Here is a 16,060-nt window from a genome sequence, read left to right on the forward strand (position 1 = left end):
ACCTTTTGCTTTCACACGTTTTCTGTTTTAGAAAAATGCTGTCATTTTCATTCATCTCTTTCTTACCATTAGCACACCGATGTGTCTTTTCTCCCTCCCCTCCCTGCTCGGACTTTTATTTTTTCACCCACAAAGCACATTGTATACTGTGTACAGTTTCTCTATTTACCTTCTCCTTTCTCTGCCTGTGTCCCTCTCTCTCACTTTTTCAGAGTTCGATGAATAATTATATTTGTCTTAACATGTCCGGCTTTGATATACCAATTTATTAACATCTAAATAGATTAAAGTAAAACTATACTGAACCCCATCATTTTTTTTTTTTTTGTAAGGTTGGTCTAATATAGTCTGACAAGACCACAGTGTTTAAAACCCTGAAGTCTGTATGCATCTAAATAATAATCTAATAATAATAATAATCTGGGAACAACATTGCTGATCTTGGAATCATAAGGTCGCATCTGACATTTAGATCAAAAGAGATTAATTTAGACCCTCAAATCGGATTGCTGAAAAAAGGCTACAAAATCTGCCTCAAAAAGTGCACGTTAGCTCACCCAACCATCAGATGTTTCGTACAAATAGTCCCATCTTGTTTCGTGACGGATGAACATCAGCTCACCCAGCACCCAACCTCACAATAAACATCCTATCAGTATCACTGGAAACTGGTTTCATTTTCTACATGTCACTATATGATCCAGGTAGCAGCTATGGACAGACACCATGATGTGATGGCTGTTCAGCACTGGTGCAGGCTGCGCCCTCTTCCTCTGAGTTTACATGTTTGCTGGGCAGCTGTGGGACGTAGGAAATCTTGTTGGTGCCATTGGATTTGTGTTATATTTGGTCAAAGAGAATTGAATGCAACTCTACAGGCAGATCTTATTTTTAGGTGTTTGAAAACAGGGAAGAAAATCCAGTTTACAAAGGTCACGTTAATGGAGCTCTCAAGGATATAAAAACATTAACAATCAAAATAGCCAAACTGCCTTGAGTACAGATGGAACTTTATAACTCCAAACTCAAAAGAACATTTTCTCCTCTCCAACTCAACTCCACTCACTAAGATGACCCAGTACGAACCTGTGTATCTCCTTAGATTTGTTTCACCTCTCTCACACTCTCTCTTACACACTCAGACTCACTTAAACAAACAGCACATGACGGTGGAGCCTTCTGCGCACATCCCTCACACTCACGCTCGTTTGGCATGCAGCATCTCAATGAGCAGGTTGTTGCAGGGCACCTCTCCGCTCAGATGCATGTAGCACAGGTAGTCCTCGGCCTGCGTGCTGAGGGAGCGCAGCTCTGGCAGCCGCATCACCAGCTGGCTGAACTTCTCCTGGAACTGAGGGTAGGTGGACAGGGTGTACTCCAGCAGAGCTGCATTCACCTGCTCCTGGACGCCCTCCACAAATGCCTGGTTCTCCAGCAGCTTCACATCTGCACACACACGATGATACATAAAACATCTTTAATATTTGTATTAGATCTCTTAAGGCAGCCATAAAATCCCTGATAGTATACAACATATAGGTATAATGAATAGAAGATTCATTGAGGGAGATGTTAAATAAGATAATTTCCCAGGACTTAAAGGTAATTAAGGGGAGATAAATATTGTTATGTATGTATTGTGCATTTTAATGGGATTTTAAGCTTCATGATATAAAATATAAAGCAGGACAAGAAGATTCATCTGGTTTTATTTTGCTTTTCCAGTAACCTGCTGTAAAACATATTTGGAATTCACATTTTATATTGAATTTAGAGTTTGGCCCATATAAAGAACATAATTCTTCCCATAAACTGAAAATCAAGCCTTTTAATAATGTGATTTTGTTGAAATATATAAAAAAGTTTTACAGTTTACATTAATTCCTTTCCTTTGTGAAAAGGTTTGTCCTGAACTTTGGAAATAGTAATTTAATGAAATAATCTCATCTCGAGGTTCACTTACTATGATATGTTGTGGAACTTTCAACCACATGTCATCAGGGAATAGAGATTTATATACATCTTAATGATGGAGACATCTTAATGTCAACTGATTGAACTGCTATATGCTGCGCTTCTATCACTGCCGTCACAGTCGTCAGGGGCAATTTGGGGTTCAGTATCTTGCCATGCGGTGTAATTTTGAAATCTAAAAAAGATTCCTCTTTTGTTATATACATTTGTTTGCTTGCTTATTTGAATGACAACTAGTTAGTGCCAATATTGAGTTTGCCGTTTGGATTCAGAGAAATTCCTTTAATTTGTTCCAGTGTGTTAGTATTACACTTACTATATATATTAAAAGGCTATTTCAGAATAACAGAGAGAAGAAACCAATCAGTTTGATAAAAAACACTCATTTATGTTAGCTACTGGGTTGCATATATACAGTATATAGTATAGATAGAGCTTATATATATATATATATACATATATAAGCTGTATCTATACTTTGTGGAGTGTGGGTGGCTGTGTGTTAGTGTTCGTGTTTCTGTGTACGTATGAGACAATAGCCAAGCCCTTGGGTGGACCGGCATTCAGCATCAGCTGAGCCCATCCTGGAGAATCCTTTCAGACAGTAATTAAATGTTTTGAATCAATGTTCTGAATCATCTTTTCAAACTGCTTAAGGGCAATTAAATTACCCCCAACAGACCTGACTCTGAAGATGAGGGAGAGCGAGAGGGAGAGCAAGAGCGAGAGCGAGAGCGCAAGCAAAGGAGCTGCCGGCAAAGACAGCAAATATTTTCTGCCTATGACAAGTGCTCTCACCATTCAAAAGCTCTTTGTTCCCCGCTTTGCCAGCGCTAAACAGCAAACACTTCTGGGAATCTGGGCAAGCCGCATCTATGCTCTCTCCATCTGCACAAGCCGCTACATGAATGTTGGTCCTACCATCGAATGATAGAGCCATCCATTATGCTTCTTTTGAATGCCATTAGTGGACAATGGTGGAGGATGTCTTTGTTAATATTGGCTTTTGTCAACCCTAGAAATTTAATTAAGTGAATTTATTGGAGGGAGAAAGGCCAGTTTGGAAAATACTATATAGATAAATAGGTACTGCAGATAAGCTGCAGCGGTGACAGATTTTCATTAAAATGTCACTGTTGCTATTCAAATAGAGCCAAGAGACAGCATCAATATGTCAGCGCCACAAACATGATTGATTTTTGCATCAAAACTGGCTATTCTTCTGCAAGTACACAATCTACACGTTACACATGTATAACCTCAGGACTTTCAAAACACATTTTGTTTTGATTCAAGGATGAATCAGTCTCAATAAATATTGGAAAATCTGTACGTGAAATATTAATTATGTTTAGCCTATTTGAATGTTGTTAGTCTGACGACCCTGATATCATCTTATAATGAGATAGATATAAGGTGACAACATGCCTCTTCATCCCATCCCAGTGATGGATTACAAACATGAGGGTGACTCACTGGGGTTGAACAGGAGGAGGAATTTCAGGCAGGCGATCTCTCTGCGGTCAACCTGCAGCACCCGCAACCTCGCCGCCAGCTCCTGACCTCTCTGCACCAAACCGGACAGAGTGACCTCAGCTTGGGACAGGATGGATGACAGCTCCACCTGCAAACACGGGCTACTGGTTATTTTCTAAGCCCCTTAGTCATGAGACTTAAGTGCAAGGACTCTTTTTAAGTGAAGCGTGTGAAAAGTTGATCCCCATTTGCAGGGTTTTTGTGATGTTTTCTTTCCTTCTGTATTTTAATCAAACAGAAGAAAACAGAGTTTGTCCCTCAACATCAGTGGAACAACATAGAGAATAAGGTGTGTTCAAAAACATGAGCTGAGCCACCTACTGTGGTAACAATAATTGCAAAATGATCTGTACTCCTTCACTTCACAACTAAACTGCTCACATTCATATTAACAGTCATAGAGGAAAGTCATGAATATACTCCAACATTAAGCATGTGGCTATTCTGTGTTCTAAACACAGAAAAACAACACCAAATCAATATTGTTTAAATTCATTTTCAATTATTGAATAAATGTTATAATTCAGACAGACAACAAATGATGATTGCTAATATTTTTCACCCTCAGCCCCACATTCCATCCACCCTCTTCAATATGTGCTGTGTGGTCATTTAGAAATGTGCAACATAGTGATGATGATATTTTATTACACCAGGATTGTTAAGATTCATTTCATGTCAGGTGATCATGTGCTTCAGTGTTGCATATTCCCACACTAATTAATTAAATTAGCAAAAACAAGCAAATGCAGTTTGTGGAGCTCTCAGAGCTGACTGGTACACATCGTTGTGTCAATTAGGTCATCAGCAAAATCTCCTTGAAGTAACCATTCAATGATACCTTATATAACTTTAAATTATGACAAACATCACATGATTAAATGATACTCCAGGGAAAAAAATAGTTTCCAGCCCATTTTATCAGCTCTTTAGAGGCAGCCACAGCTCAAGACCCACATTCTGATATATGGTGTTTTATCATGTGGTACTGAGCAGGTGTTGGTCAAATGTTTTTCCTTTCATCTGTTTCATTACACATCTACATGTCGTCTTTAACCGGACAAATTTAAAGATATTTTGCACTGTAAATATGGATCAGTGGCCTTTTTATAAAATATATAAAAATATCAGCACTGCTAAACCTGCTCCTTTGATAGATCAAACAAAGACAATAGACACTGGGACTGCAGTCAGAAGATTTGGAAACAAGCCCTTCTTTTGATTCAGCTGAGGTGTTAGTGAATGAAGCAGACTGTGCATTGTGTTGAGGGGAAGTTGTAGGTGGGAGTTGTTACCTCCTGGCCGGTCACCAGCAGGATACTGTCTTCCTTTCCATGTTGCACTTGTCTGAAAATGTGATCCAGGACCAGAAGTTCCGACCAGCAGTTATGGAGCAGCTTCATTTGATCTCCCACCTTCGGACAGACAGACAGACGGATGGAGAGAAGAGGCAGATGAACGAAGAGAGCAGAGACAAAGAAATCTTCTTCTTATGGCAGGTCAACAATCTGAGGTTAATCCTGTTCATACATTCACATCTCATGGCTTTTTTCTTTTCCTTCTCTTTGTTGACGTTACACTGAAAATCCTGATCGATAGACTTTCAGAAATGTAAATAGTTGGGATTATTCATCTTTTAATGTCTCTCACAGATTCTAAACTCACCTTGGATGGAGGAAATCAATAACCTCCTTTTCAAATGTATTTTCTACCATTTTGTGTTGTTGTACAACATATAAAATGGTCTATGGAAGCCTCGGACTTTTCCTTCTTCACTGTGTAAATTTTAAAATGGTGTATGCTGCCTTGCAGACAAATCTCACTAAATTATGTGACAAAAACAGAGATGAAAAAAAGAGAAGAGAAATGAGATGATGCTTGGTGGTATGTGTATGTCAGTATGTGTGTTTCTTCTGTGAATGTGTCCTATGTTGTGTATTTATGAGCATCGTCTGAGACCTGTTCACCTCTCCCTAACCTTCCATCTGCTCCGCTCTGGGGGATGGACGTGCAATATTGTCTACACAGTGAAGGACACAGCAGTCAGTAATTTTCCAGCCGCAGCTGCTAATAGGCCCAAACACACATTCGTCTGACACGGAGCTGACAGAATTACTGTCTATGTGAATTAAACTATATATCAGTGGATGAGGGGAGGGTCCAATCTTGTTGGCCACAAACCCATCTGAACTGCTGCAGTGGTGGGGTCCTGGCTGTACAATGATAAAGGAAGGGGTTAAGGAAGTAAGAGGTCTCAGCGACCTCCTGCGCTTCCTCTTCGGGAGGAGTTGTACACTGAGCTGCAGCCAAAAAATCAGGGGAAAAGGGCTTTATTTTATTCTCAGTGTTACTGCCTGCCCCAAGGACTGGGTTACACTGATATACAGTATCAGGTTATAAAGCTGTCATACGTAATGTTTTAGCTGTGAGAGCCACATTGTATCTCACAGGCATGAAGTACAAATCTCCAGGATTGTCACAGAAAATAAAAAGCATACATCCTCAGCTATGTGTGAAACATCGGGTTATGCCATGTTCATGAAATCTTTTTTCAGGAGTTGTTTAGAGCACAGTGCAGATCATGAGCACCTTGTTTGAAAATGTACAGTGTTTTTTCTTTCAGCTTTTCCCTGTTAAGTGAACAAATATGACTATAGACCACATTTGACCCTTCAAACACCATTAATCCTTTGATTTGTATTTCTTTTTTATTACATTATCAATAAATACTGAATAACTGGACCCTATATAGATACTGAACCATGAATTGCCCGTCATAGAAAAAAGTGTGTGTGTGAATGGGTGAATGGCAATAGCCTGTACTGTAAAGATTAGAAAAGTGCGTTTTACGGCCATTTCAGATTTTTGAGAAAACGTTGGGTCACAAAACAACAGCAGTTTTATCCGTTTTATGTTGAAGATAACAAACACAGCTAGTTTAATCTTATGTAGAGAGAATCACTAAGATTTCAATACCTCCATATGCCCTGTGCTTGGCCCTATTCGACCAGCTTACTGTGCTTGGTGCTTTGCTTAAAGTGGGTAAATATGACATCGAGATGAACTGCAGATGTTCACATTATGGTTCCTTTGAAGGCTGTTACTGACAGTTCAAATCCACCATCTCCCTGGTGGTTAGTGAAAGTAATCTTGAGCAGGAGAGGCTAATGGTGTTACGGCCTTTTCAAATCAGCAGTCAGGCAGTCAATGATTGGCAATGCCAGCTCTGGCACAAATATATATTGGCATCACACTATCAAACCGTAATGTAGCAACCCTGACTACAACACCAGCAAGAGCAATATAAATCCAACATGTCTGGATTCAGCCTGCTTTGAGAGGGATGACAGTGTCGGACACACACTCCTCAAGTCTGCCCATTCATTCTATTTTGCTGAATTAAGAGTTGAGGCTACATGTGTCGTTGAATGTGTTCTGCAGTGGTGTGACAGTGTTTAGACAATGCAAGTGTCTTCTGTGTTGTCAGTGGGAATCATGTCGAGTGTGCTGCAGTGCAGCTGTGAAGAAGCAGTGGACACAATGTTCAGTAAGTAGCAGCAGATACTGTACAGCAACACTATTGGCAAATGAAAAAGCTGCATTTCTACTTACTTTGGAAACATATAGACTGAACATAAACTTAAACCTGTGCTGCACCTCATCAACAAACCTGCTGCTGTTAACAGCAGTCACAATATGAGAATGTTACTGGAAAAAGATTAAATCTAATGTTGGAAAAATAAGTTTAATATTTAAAAAGATTGAATATACAATATCCCTCACTGACGTTTGTTATGTGACACACAGAGGGAATATATGAATATTTGATAATATTAATATTTAGTGTCTTAAAAGGTCTTGTCTTTCTGAAAATGGCTTCCTCAAATTTCAAGTATTGTGTATATAACTTTGTTGCTCAGAGTAAATCTTTATTGCATTCAATTTTTGAGCAGAACTCTTTGAAATCTTCCTGGACATGTTACTGTGTCACTACACTGGCTCCAGTAGCAGCACATTCATGATGATCAGTATGTGCACGTCCTCAGCAACAATGTAGACGAGCGCAGCACAGAGCTGCAGTGGAGAGCTGACATTCCCCCGTTATCGCCTACATGGAATGTAATAATCCAGCCCAGGGAAACAGCTCTTTCTGCCGGAGGCTATCTTGGCAAAAAATGCTCAGCTTTATTCTCACTGTCCATGCTGGTCGTCCACTGAACGTAAAACTGCTCTGACTGTCAACAGAAACACATCAGATGAATTAAGCATGAAGCTCTGAGAAGTGTTAAAGTGCAGATGTGAACATTTTTCACATTTTGCTCCTTGCCTGCCTCTGTTTTCCATTTATTTTATAGAATTCATTATTTATGCAAATCAAAAGATCTCTTTTTTTTTAAATATGCTGATGTTGCTGATATACCATAACATTTTTAGAACACTATCTCTTCATGATTTATAGATATTTATTTTCTGGCCCCTACAAATGACAACTACCTTCTCTCAAGCTAATACGTAATTTTACATTCACCTATGTTTCCGTCTTTACTTTTAATTACATCAAATAATTCACAATGCACAGGGAAATTGTCAGTCCGTCCGAACTGAAACTACAGTTTTAAATGTTTACAGAGAGTAGAGAGACAGAGAGACACACATTCTTATTTCTAATCATTTCTTATTTCTTATTTTTTAAATTCTAATTAAATTATATTTACAGTAGCCTACTAATACAAACAGGAAATAGCAAGATGGGGAAACTTTTGAAATGAATGTCTCTGCTCTTCCTAAAATTACTTCATTTAGGCTATCCACTTCTGCAAAACAATGTCACAGCAGCTGCACTATGGTTCAACATCATGAGGAGGAAGCAAAGGATGATGGTCTTAATTTAATATAGGAAAAGTTTGTAGCTACTTGAATTCAGCTGTTGAAATCTTCTCAGAAAAGACACAGGAAATGAAAGGTGAATTCTTGTCTTGTGCCTATGACATAATAAAAGACCTCAACAACCATGAAGGAAATAGTGTTTATAATATTTTCTCTCCAAGCAAATATCTTAATTGTACAGGGTATAAAAAAAACAGTGATGTCACTGATTATCCTAATTACCACTACACATGCATGTGTTGAAGGGACACACTGGGACTACGTATGAATGAGACTCAGATTAGAGTTCCACGCTCCCACTCATGAATCCTGCAAATATAGTGCGACAAAAGGCAGAAAACATGACTGAATATGTGAGCAAGTCTGCAGTGTGCAACACAAATGTGAAACAGGTATCCCATTGCGCAGTGCTGCAGGCGTTTCTGACAGAAAATGTTAATTAAAGTAAATTTGAATCTGCATATTTTAGGGAGGATTCAATTGTAATATGTTAAGACATTTTCTTGTCTACTCCACGGTGATGACATGTGAGCAGCATCTGTGCTTCTCTCCTTTATCAGTTATGGAAAGAAACGTTGTTGTTAGTCTGAGAGGATACAACAAATCACACCTTCAACACAATGTGGTCTTTGTTTCTGAGACGAGGATGGCATAAAAGAATCAAATCCTTCCTGATGTTCTCAACCATCATATTTAGTCCTTTTCATACGACATATTTCCATTTGCATCTCTACTGATATGAATCAAGAATCTGAAACATCCATCTCTCACGTTTTTATATAACATGTACCTTGAACAACCAACCTGTGTTATATACTGTATTTTGAATGACCTCATACTGTTGCCATCATCTGTTAGCAGCCCTAAACATGGCTGAATGCATGCACGTATGCATGTGTGTAGTGCCTTTTTACAGGAAGCCATGCTGCTGTCTATGCAAAGACGCAGCTGCTTTTGGGGCAAGCAAAGAATATAATCAGAGAGAAACTAGACAAAGACCCAGCTCTGTTCATCCAGCTCTGCTTACTTCTACTTGGCTTAGGTGATTTCAAGCACAACAGACACCTCTTGTGTTAATAGTCCTGGCAAAATATGGTTAAAATGAGTTCATGTAAATGGTTCACTTAGTGACCAGGGGACTGTTTCACATATGAATGACAGGAGCAGACGTGCTCCATCTGTTTATATTAAATTTAAATACAGTGTATTACATCTGATCAAAAAACAGGCCAACGGCCTCAACCCAACTTCTGTTGCTACAGGCAGATTATAGATATCATATCATCATTTATAGCAGAATTTTTTCCTCACAGTTGTGTACCAAGCATGATTTGCCAGAAAAGAATTCTGATCCTACATTTTGCATTTTTACTTTGATCAGTGGGTGTATTCAGCCATACAGCAAAACAGTTAACCGCAACAACAGTATTGATTTCTACAGCATGACACGTCAAGTTTGACTGTGACAGCAAATGATATACATGTTTGTGTTACAGTGTGTTATAGTGTGTGTTATAGCAGCTCACAAAGACAATCAGTGCTGGAGATGATGGACTGGGACACTGATGTAATTATCCTCAGAGGTGTGTGTGTGTGTGTGTGTGTGTGTGTGTGTGTGTGTGTGTGTGTGTGTGTGTGTGTGTGTGTGTGTGTGTGTGTGTGTGTGTGTGTGTGGAGTTTTTGGTGTAGTCCGATCATCTAAATGCATGACATGACAAAAAGACTCCAGCGTCATGATTAGATCACACATCAAGCTACAGTTGACCAGAAATAAAATATAAATAAATAGATCAAAATAGAGGAGAAGGTTCTTTTTTAATATTAGTGTTAAACATTATTGTTTGTGCGTATGCGTTAATATGGAAAACCAGAGCAAAAAACCTTGATAAAGCACACGTACTGTAAAGATGCAATGTAAGTGAATAATGTGTAACAGTAATTTCATGAAGCTATTGCTTCTGTCCCTGCAGAGCAAAATCACCCAAGTACAGGCATTAACCTCCAGCAGCTCATGTGCATGTTTTACACATGTTTTAGTTGAAATCTTGTATACTCATACATTCCATGCTTTTTTTTACCCGTGTGATCTCCAGTCATTATACAATGAGGCATGAAGCCCCTCTTGCAAAGAACTGAAGTGTATTTTCACAACGTATAAAAATCCACTGTTGCCTAACGTGGGTTTCAGGCAGTGCATTGTGGTTGTATGAGTCAAATTTGGATGTATTTGAGGTTGTTTATACTGAAAATGAATATAAGGCTGTGAACTCTATTGCCTCAGATCTAAAACAAGCCAGCTGATCGTAAAACACCCTTTTCCCTCTGATTTCTTAGAGCAAAGCAAATGTTATGCAACTGCGTTCCTATTTTTTTTAGTAACACATTGCATTGTTAGACAAAAAGGGACAAATAGAAAATAGGAAAACTGCAAAAAGAAAGAGAAGAGTAATGTGACATGTCCTTGCTAACGCTTGTAATTATCAATGGGTTTTACTTTTTAGATGCATCTGCACTAGCAAACCGATCCTCTCTTCAAAAACTGCTGTAAATGATCATCAACATATCTTAGCTGCTCCTAAATATCATCACATGTTTTAGTTATGCTAGATTCATCAATGATAATATGAAGTGTTTTTCCATATGTTTAAACGACAGGGCCATTGTGAGAAGGGTTCTGTACTTCTGTACTGAAAGTGGACTCTTGTGGCTTCTAGTCTTTCTGATTGTCAAATTTAAGTTTATATTTATATTACTAAAAACAGAGACATACATTAGAGTTTTCCCACTAACCTCAGCTTTGATACAGACATTAGGAAAGTTCATAAAGGTAGGAAATATAATGTGGCATTCATGGATTGTGAGCTCTTGTTTTCTGATTTCTCATTTTTTGAAATGTGAATTTTATAACTGAAAATCTGAGGCATTGATGGAGGAAATGGAAAAAATTACAAATTAAAAACAGAAAGAAAAAAATCCAAAATACCAATGTTTTTGCTTTTGTATATGGAACATTTCATTTATGGTATTTGTAGTATTTATCATACCTCTTTTTGTGAAATACAACATAGAGTTAGAATTCAGATAGAGATTTTAGACTGTCCTGTTCAAAGGCTGGAGTTTAACATAAAATGAAATCTGGAGTGCAGCTGTAAAATGTGACCTTTGAACTGTTCAGAGTAGACATGCCTGTGTGAACATGAGGACGGGGCAGAGAGCTTGGTACTCACCCTGAGCTCCTTGAAGAAGATGCAGCTTCGAGCCCACTCCACTATGGAGAAGAGAGTCTGGTCTGCCATGCGACACATTAGACTGAAGGTGCTGGGCTTGTCCAGCCGGCCCCGGCCACTCTGCTCCTGCTGCAGATGAGCCACAATCTTATTCTGCACCACCAGTTCATCTGGATCACAGCGCAGCAGCTCCAGCACCAGCGGTGGCAGGCTGGGCGGCTGTGGCGAGGCTGAGGGGTACATGTCTGGGTAGGGGTATCCTGTCAGAGACTCAGGTGAGCTGGTGTAGTCAGGACACTCAGCTTTAATTGCCCTGCCAGGGAAGGCTGTGTACTGGTACTGGCTAGTGATTGGCATGTGGGACTGCATGGCCATGCCTAAGGATGGGGGTCCATAGAGGTTGGCCTCGTAGTCTGTCGGGGTGATAGAGCTTGGGGTGGAGGGGAGCAAATTTTTGGAAATGGTGGGCAGCGTGTGCAGGGTGCCGGTGAAGCCATAGTCAGTCTGCAGCGGAGAGGCTGGTGGAGGAGCTGCGCTCTCCAGCTTGAACCCATTGGATCGTATCAAAGCCTTCTTCTGTTGCTTCAAGGCCCTGTCTCTCTTGTACATGGGGCCAAATTTATTCCTCCCCCCACGCATGCGGTCTGCTCGCACCGCTGTCATACAAGGGACAAGAGGCAAAAAACAGATTTACTATTAAAACACCAACTCTACTGAGTTCTGCTGCACTGTCATCCCAATAAACTGAACTCAGACTCTGTGCTCATAGACCATGAGCTGCATTTCAGCAGCAACTATTCATACAGAGTAAATAACAGACATGTTGGTCATTTTTGCTTCCCTTTTTAGGGCTGAGAAGAATCCCCAGAGTCTGTGCAGCTCCACTCCTTCTTGTAGCCTAAATAGAGCTTTTGATTTAAAACAGGGGAGTCTCCGGGGTTTTATCAGTAAGTCAAGAATGTGTCCTTTTTCTGCTACGGAAGCAGGTGCTTTCCTGCATTGCTGTCTGGGAATTAATCTCATCCCATGTGCATATGAAACAAGAGAGCCACCAGCACCAAAACAAATATTTATAGGTGTTTTCTTCAGAAAAAATGATGAACTTGTAAACATTTAAATAGGAACAGCTAGTTTGTGGAATTATTATTAGAATTGTACCATACAAACTGCAATAATGAATGTGTAACAATTTGAAGTCTCTAGATGTTCCCCTCCCAAGTAATAACTCAGTGACCCACGAGTAAATGTCGTCTGCAGATCGGATCCATTTAAATTTGGGCTGTGCACAGTGACGTTTACCTTCTAGCCGCATCCCGACGTTGAGGCATTTCTGGAAGCGACAGAAAGGACATCTCTTCCTCTGGGTCTTGTCTATTTTACACTCTTGGTTTTCCGCACATGTGTACCTCTTGTTATTCTGCACCGTCCTCTTAAAGAAGCCCTGAAACACGCACCACACATGGAGTTTTTAATCATCCAAACTTGTGTCTTTAAAATAAAACGACATTATTTAATCCGCTGAGGATAAAGGCTTTAGGTCTATATCTGAGGCTACATATTATAATATATTAATTCATATACACATCAGGGTATAACAGTGTTTGATATTTTGGGACATGAGAAATAGAAATAAAAAGCTTTAGTCTATTGTTTGAATGTTTTTTGTGTGTTTTTCTGCATCTTTACCTTGCAGCTCTCACAGGTGAGCAGACCGTAGTGGTATCCAGACACTTTGTCTCCACACACAGGACACAGCTCTTCAAGGTCATCATCATATGTGTATTCCATAACCTTCAAAGTCACACCTTCACACCCAAACACACACACACACACACACACACACACACACACACACACACACACACACACACACACACACACCCAGGACAAGTTAGCGCACTGTTGAAACATCCACATTTTCTCTCGACGATTAATAACAGAAAATAAAAAGCGTATCCTCCTTTATTTTTACAATAGTCTAGTTAGAATAAGACGATTTGATTTAATGGTTTTTCAGATGTCTGGCACTTTGAAACACGTTATATTTCTTAAATTAAAAAAAAACATAATATTTTTATTCAAATTAGCCTATGTTTGTTGTTGTTATCCCTGTGAAATAAATAATATTGTTCTTGTTAATCAGCATGGCCGAATTGTTGTTCCTTCACATTTAAAGAAATTGAATCTTACATTTATAGAACTATAAGGCTATAAGAACACAATTTATTTGAAACTACCCCAATTATTTAATGAAAATTAATTTTGTGCGCATTTTGAGCTGAATAATAGGTATGTATATTATACACGATAGCCTACTGGTTATTTTAGAATAGATATTGTTCTTTATTCTTTATTAAAGCTCTTTTGCCAAAAATGTATTTTTAAGACATGAATTCAAATTTATCGAACAGTCAATTTATTGAATAGTTGAACAGATCAACAAATGATCTGTGTTGATATAAAAAACGGTCGTTAACGAATGTCGGAAATACTGAGACATGATTTAACAGGATACCTAATTACCTACATGAGTTTATATATATCCTATATATATATATATATATATATATATATATAAATTGTTTTTTTCCTCGCTTTTTACAGTGATAATGACTGTTGTGATTTAGCGCTATATATGTATGTATTATTTTATAAATAACCGAAATGTGAATTTTAAGACCCCGCTCTCCATGCACTTTCTTTTCACTGTGAATTTATGACATAATAATATACGATACAAATCTGTGAATTTTAATGAATCCACCCCATCCACCCCACACATGACTTTGATTTTCCCACTATGTGTGTTTTGTATTCGAGGTTGAAATCCTCTACCTGCCAGGGGACATGAGGAAGCTTCATCCCTGAGTTCACAGTGTAACTCATCACAGGCTGTAGCGCTCGGCCCGTTAGACGGAGCGGTGAAACACTGCTCGGCCGCCGTGAGGAATCGAACAGCCGGTTACTCTGCGGCCGTTGAGCCGCCACGTTGAGACAGAAGCAGTCGCAGTGACGAACGGGGACGATGTGAGGAATCAGCGCGAGACGTGGAGGCCATGAAACCGACGTGTCACGCGCCCGGTGAAGCGGTCCAGAGGACACGCGGACAGTCGGAGGATGTACGAGAGTTGCCGCGCGGCGTTTGTATGAAACAAATCAAATGATTATAAGTTATTTTGTTGTTTTGTAATTATTATTATTATTATTATTATTATTATTATTATTGTACGATCGTTGTTTGACATGCCCAAATCATCAACACATTAAAATAGGTCGTTATATCAGACTATTAGTTTTCTAAAGATTATATTGTCGACAGAATTTGAATGCTATAAATTGAATAACTTAGCAACTAATTATTACAAAGGCCTATTTTATTCTTTTGTATTCTTTGTTTTTTTTCTAAATGTTTACTTAATTTCACAATTGTTGGTCTCGTGTTATTTTAGTTTTTAAAGAGACCAACTTGTATTTTTTTTAATTTCCATTGTCGTTTAATAAAAGGGGAAGCACAAATTTATCGGTTTTGCCAAAAATAAATACATTGCTGTATTTGCCTGTCAGACAACGTATCGTGTATCTTAATGAGACAACAGGCTGTGGATCTGTGACGCTGAGGATTGACTTTGTGCAGGTTTAGTTCCACAGAGCATTTAAACATGTACCTGCAGGCTGTAATGCAGACACAGACTGATGACAGAGGAGAGACTTACCGTGAGCCTTGTCTCCCAACATCTGAACCGCAGCCAGTCAGTGGTGATTGTCTGATGAGTACAAGCTGATGGAGGAGTAGCTGCAGCCTCACATTGGCTGCTGAGCAGAGCAAAATCAAAAAGGACACAAATCCGGATGGACACGGTCTATTTTAACACTGCTTTAAGAACCAGTGAGGCCACAACTGCAGCTCGGAGTGAAACTCCTTCTGTCCGCTCGCTCTTTACTGTGCATCCCTTATCAGTAAAGTTCGGCTAGCGAGCTGCTATTGGTGGACCCGGAGTCACGTGACGGACGCTCGCTGCCTCCCCAGTGAAAATGCCTGGACAGAGGAGCAGAGCGGTGCTGATGAGGAGTCACACCTTCTACACACACTAACCGGCTCGATCAGCTCGATTTGTTCAAGCCCGTTTAGCAAAAAGCCTGCGAAAGAGCAGCTTTCACAGCTGTAGTTACAGACAATATGTTCATACTTTTGTTATTCAATTACATATGTTCTGAAATTTACTTTTGATGAGACTTTGGAGAGGGAACTTTTGAATACACACGCGACCTAACAGATTATAAAACACTCAAGTTCTCAAAATCTCTATTCTGACATGATTACTGTTGTATGGTTACATCAACAATACTAATACTACCGATAATAATAATAATAATAATAATAATAATAATAATAATAATAATAATAATAATAATAATAATAATAATAATAATAATAA

At 39.1% G+C, this 16,060-nt stretch overlaps 1 protein-coding gene across 1 annotated transcript; it reads right to left on the reverse strand.

Moving 5' to 3' along the window:
- Nucleotides 1–541: 541 nt before the first annotated feature.
- On the reverse strand, nucleotides 542–15,529 carry nr5a1a (nuclear receptor subfamily 5, group A, member 1a). Its single transcript, XM_034595799.1, has 7 exons — nucleotides 15,338–15,529; nucleotides 13,311–13,429; nucleotides 12,924–13,065; nucleotides 11,625–12,280; nucleotides 4,806–4,925; nucleotides 3,451–3,598; nucleotides 542–1,446 (listed from the first exon to the last, which is right to left on the reverse strand). Exons 1-7 carry the CDS (start codon nucleotides 15,357–15,359, stop codon nucleotides 1,199–1,201), a joined length of 1,455 nt encoding a protein of 484 aa, XP_034451690.1. The 5' UTR covers nucleotides 15,360–15,529; the 3' UTR covers nucleotides 542–1,198.
- Nucleotides 15,530–16,060: the final 531 nt, after the last annotated feature.

Source organism: Hippoglossus hippoglossus, chromosome 9 (assembly GCF_009819705.1).
Source record: "Hippoglossus hippoglossus isolate fHipHip1 chromosome 9, fHipHip1.pri, whole genome shotgun sequence".
Taxonomy (NCBI): Eukaryota; Metazoa; Chordata; class Actinopteri; order Pleuronectiformes; family Pleuronectidae; genus Hippoglossus; species Hippoglossus hippoglossus.

Coding starts and splice junctions, on each gene's coding strand:
- nr5a1a (XM_034595799.1), bottom strand. CDS start 15,359: ATGTTGGGAGACAAGGCTCACG. Junction 13,066..13,310: donor TCACCTGTGAGAGCTGCAAG/GTAAAGATGCAG, acceptor TGCGTGTTTCAG/GGCTTCTTTAAGAGGACGGT. Junction 3,599..4,805: donor TGCTGGTGACCGGCCAGGAG/GTAACAACTCCC, acceptor CCGTGTTTGCAG/GTGGAGCTGTCATCCATCCT.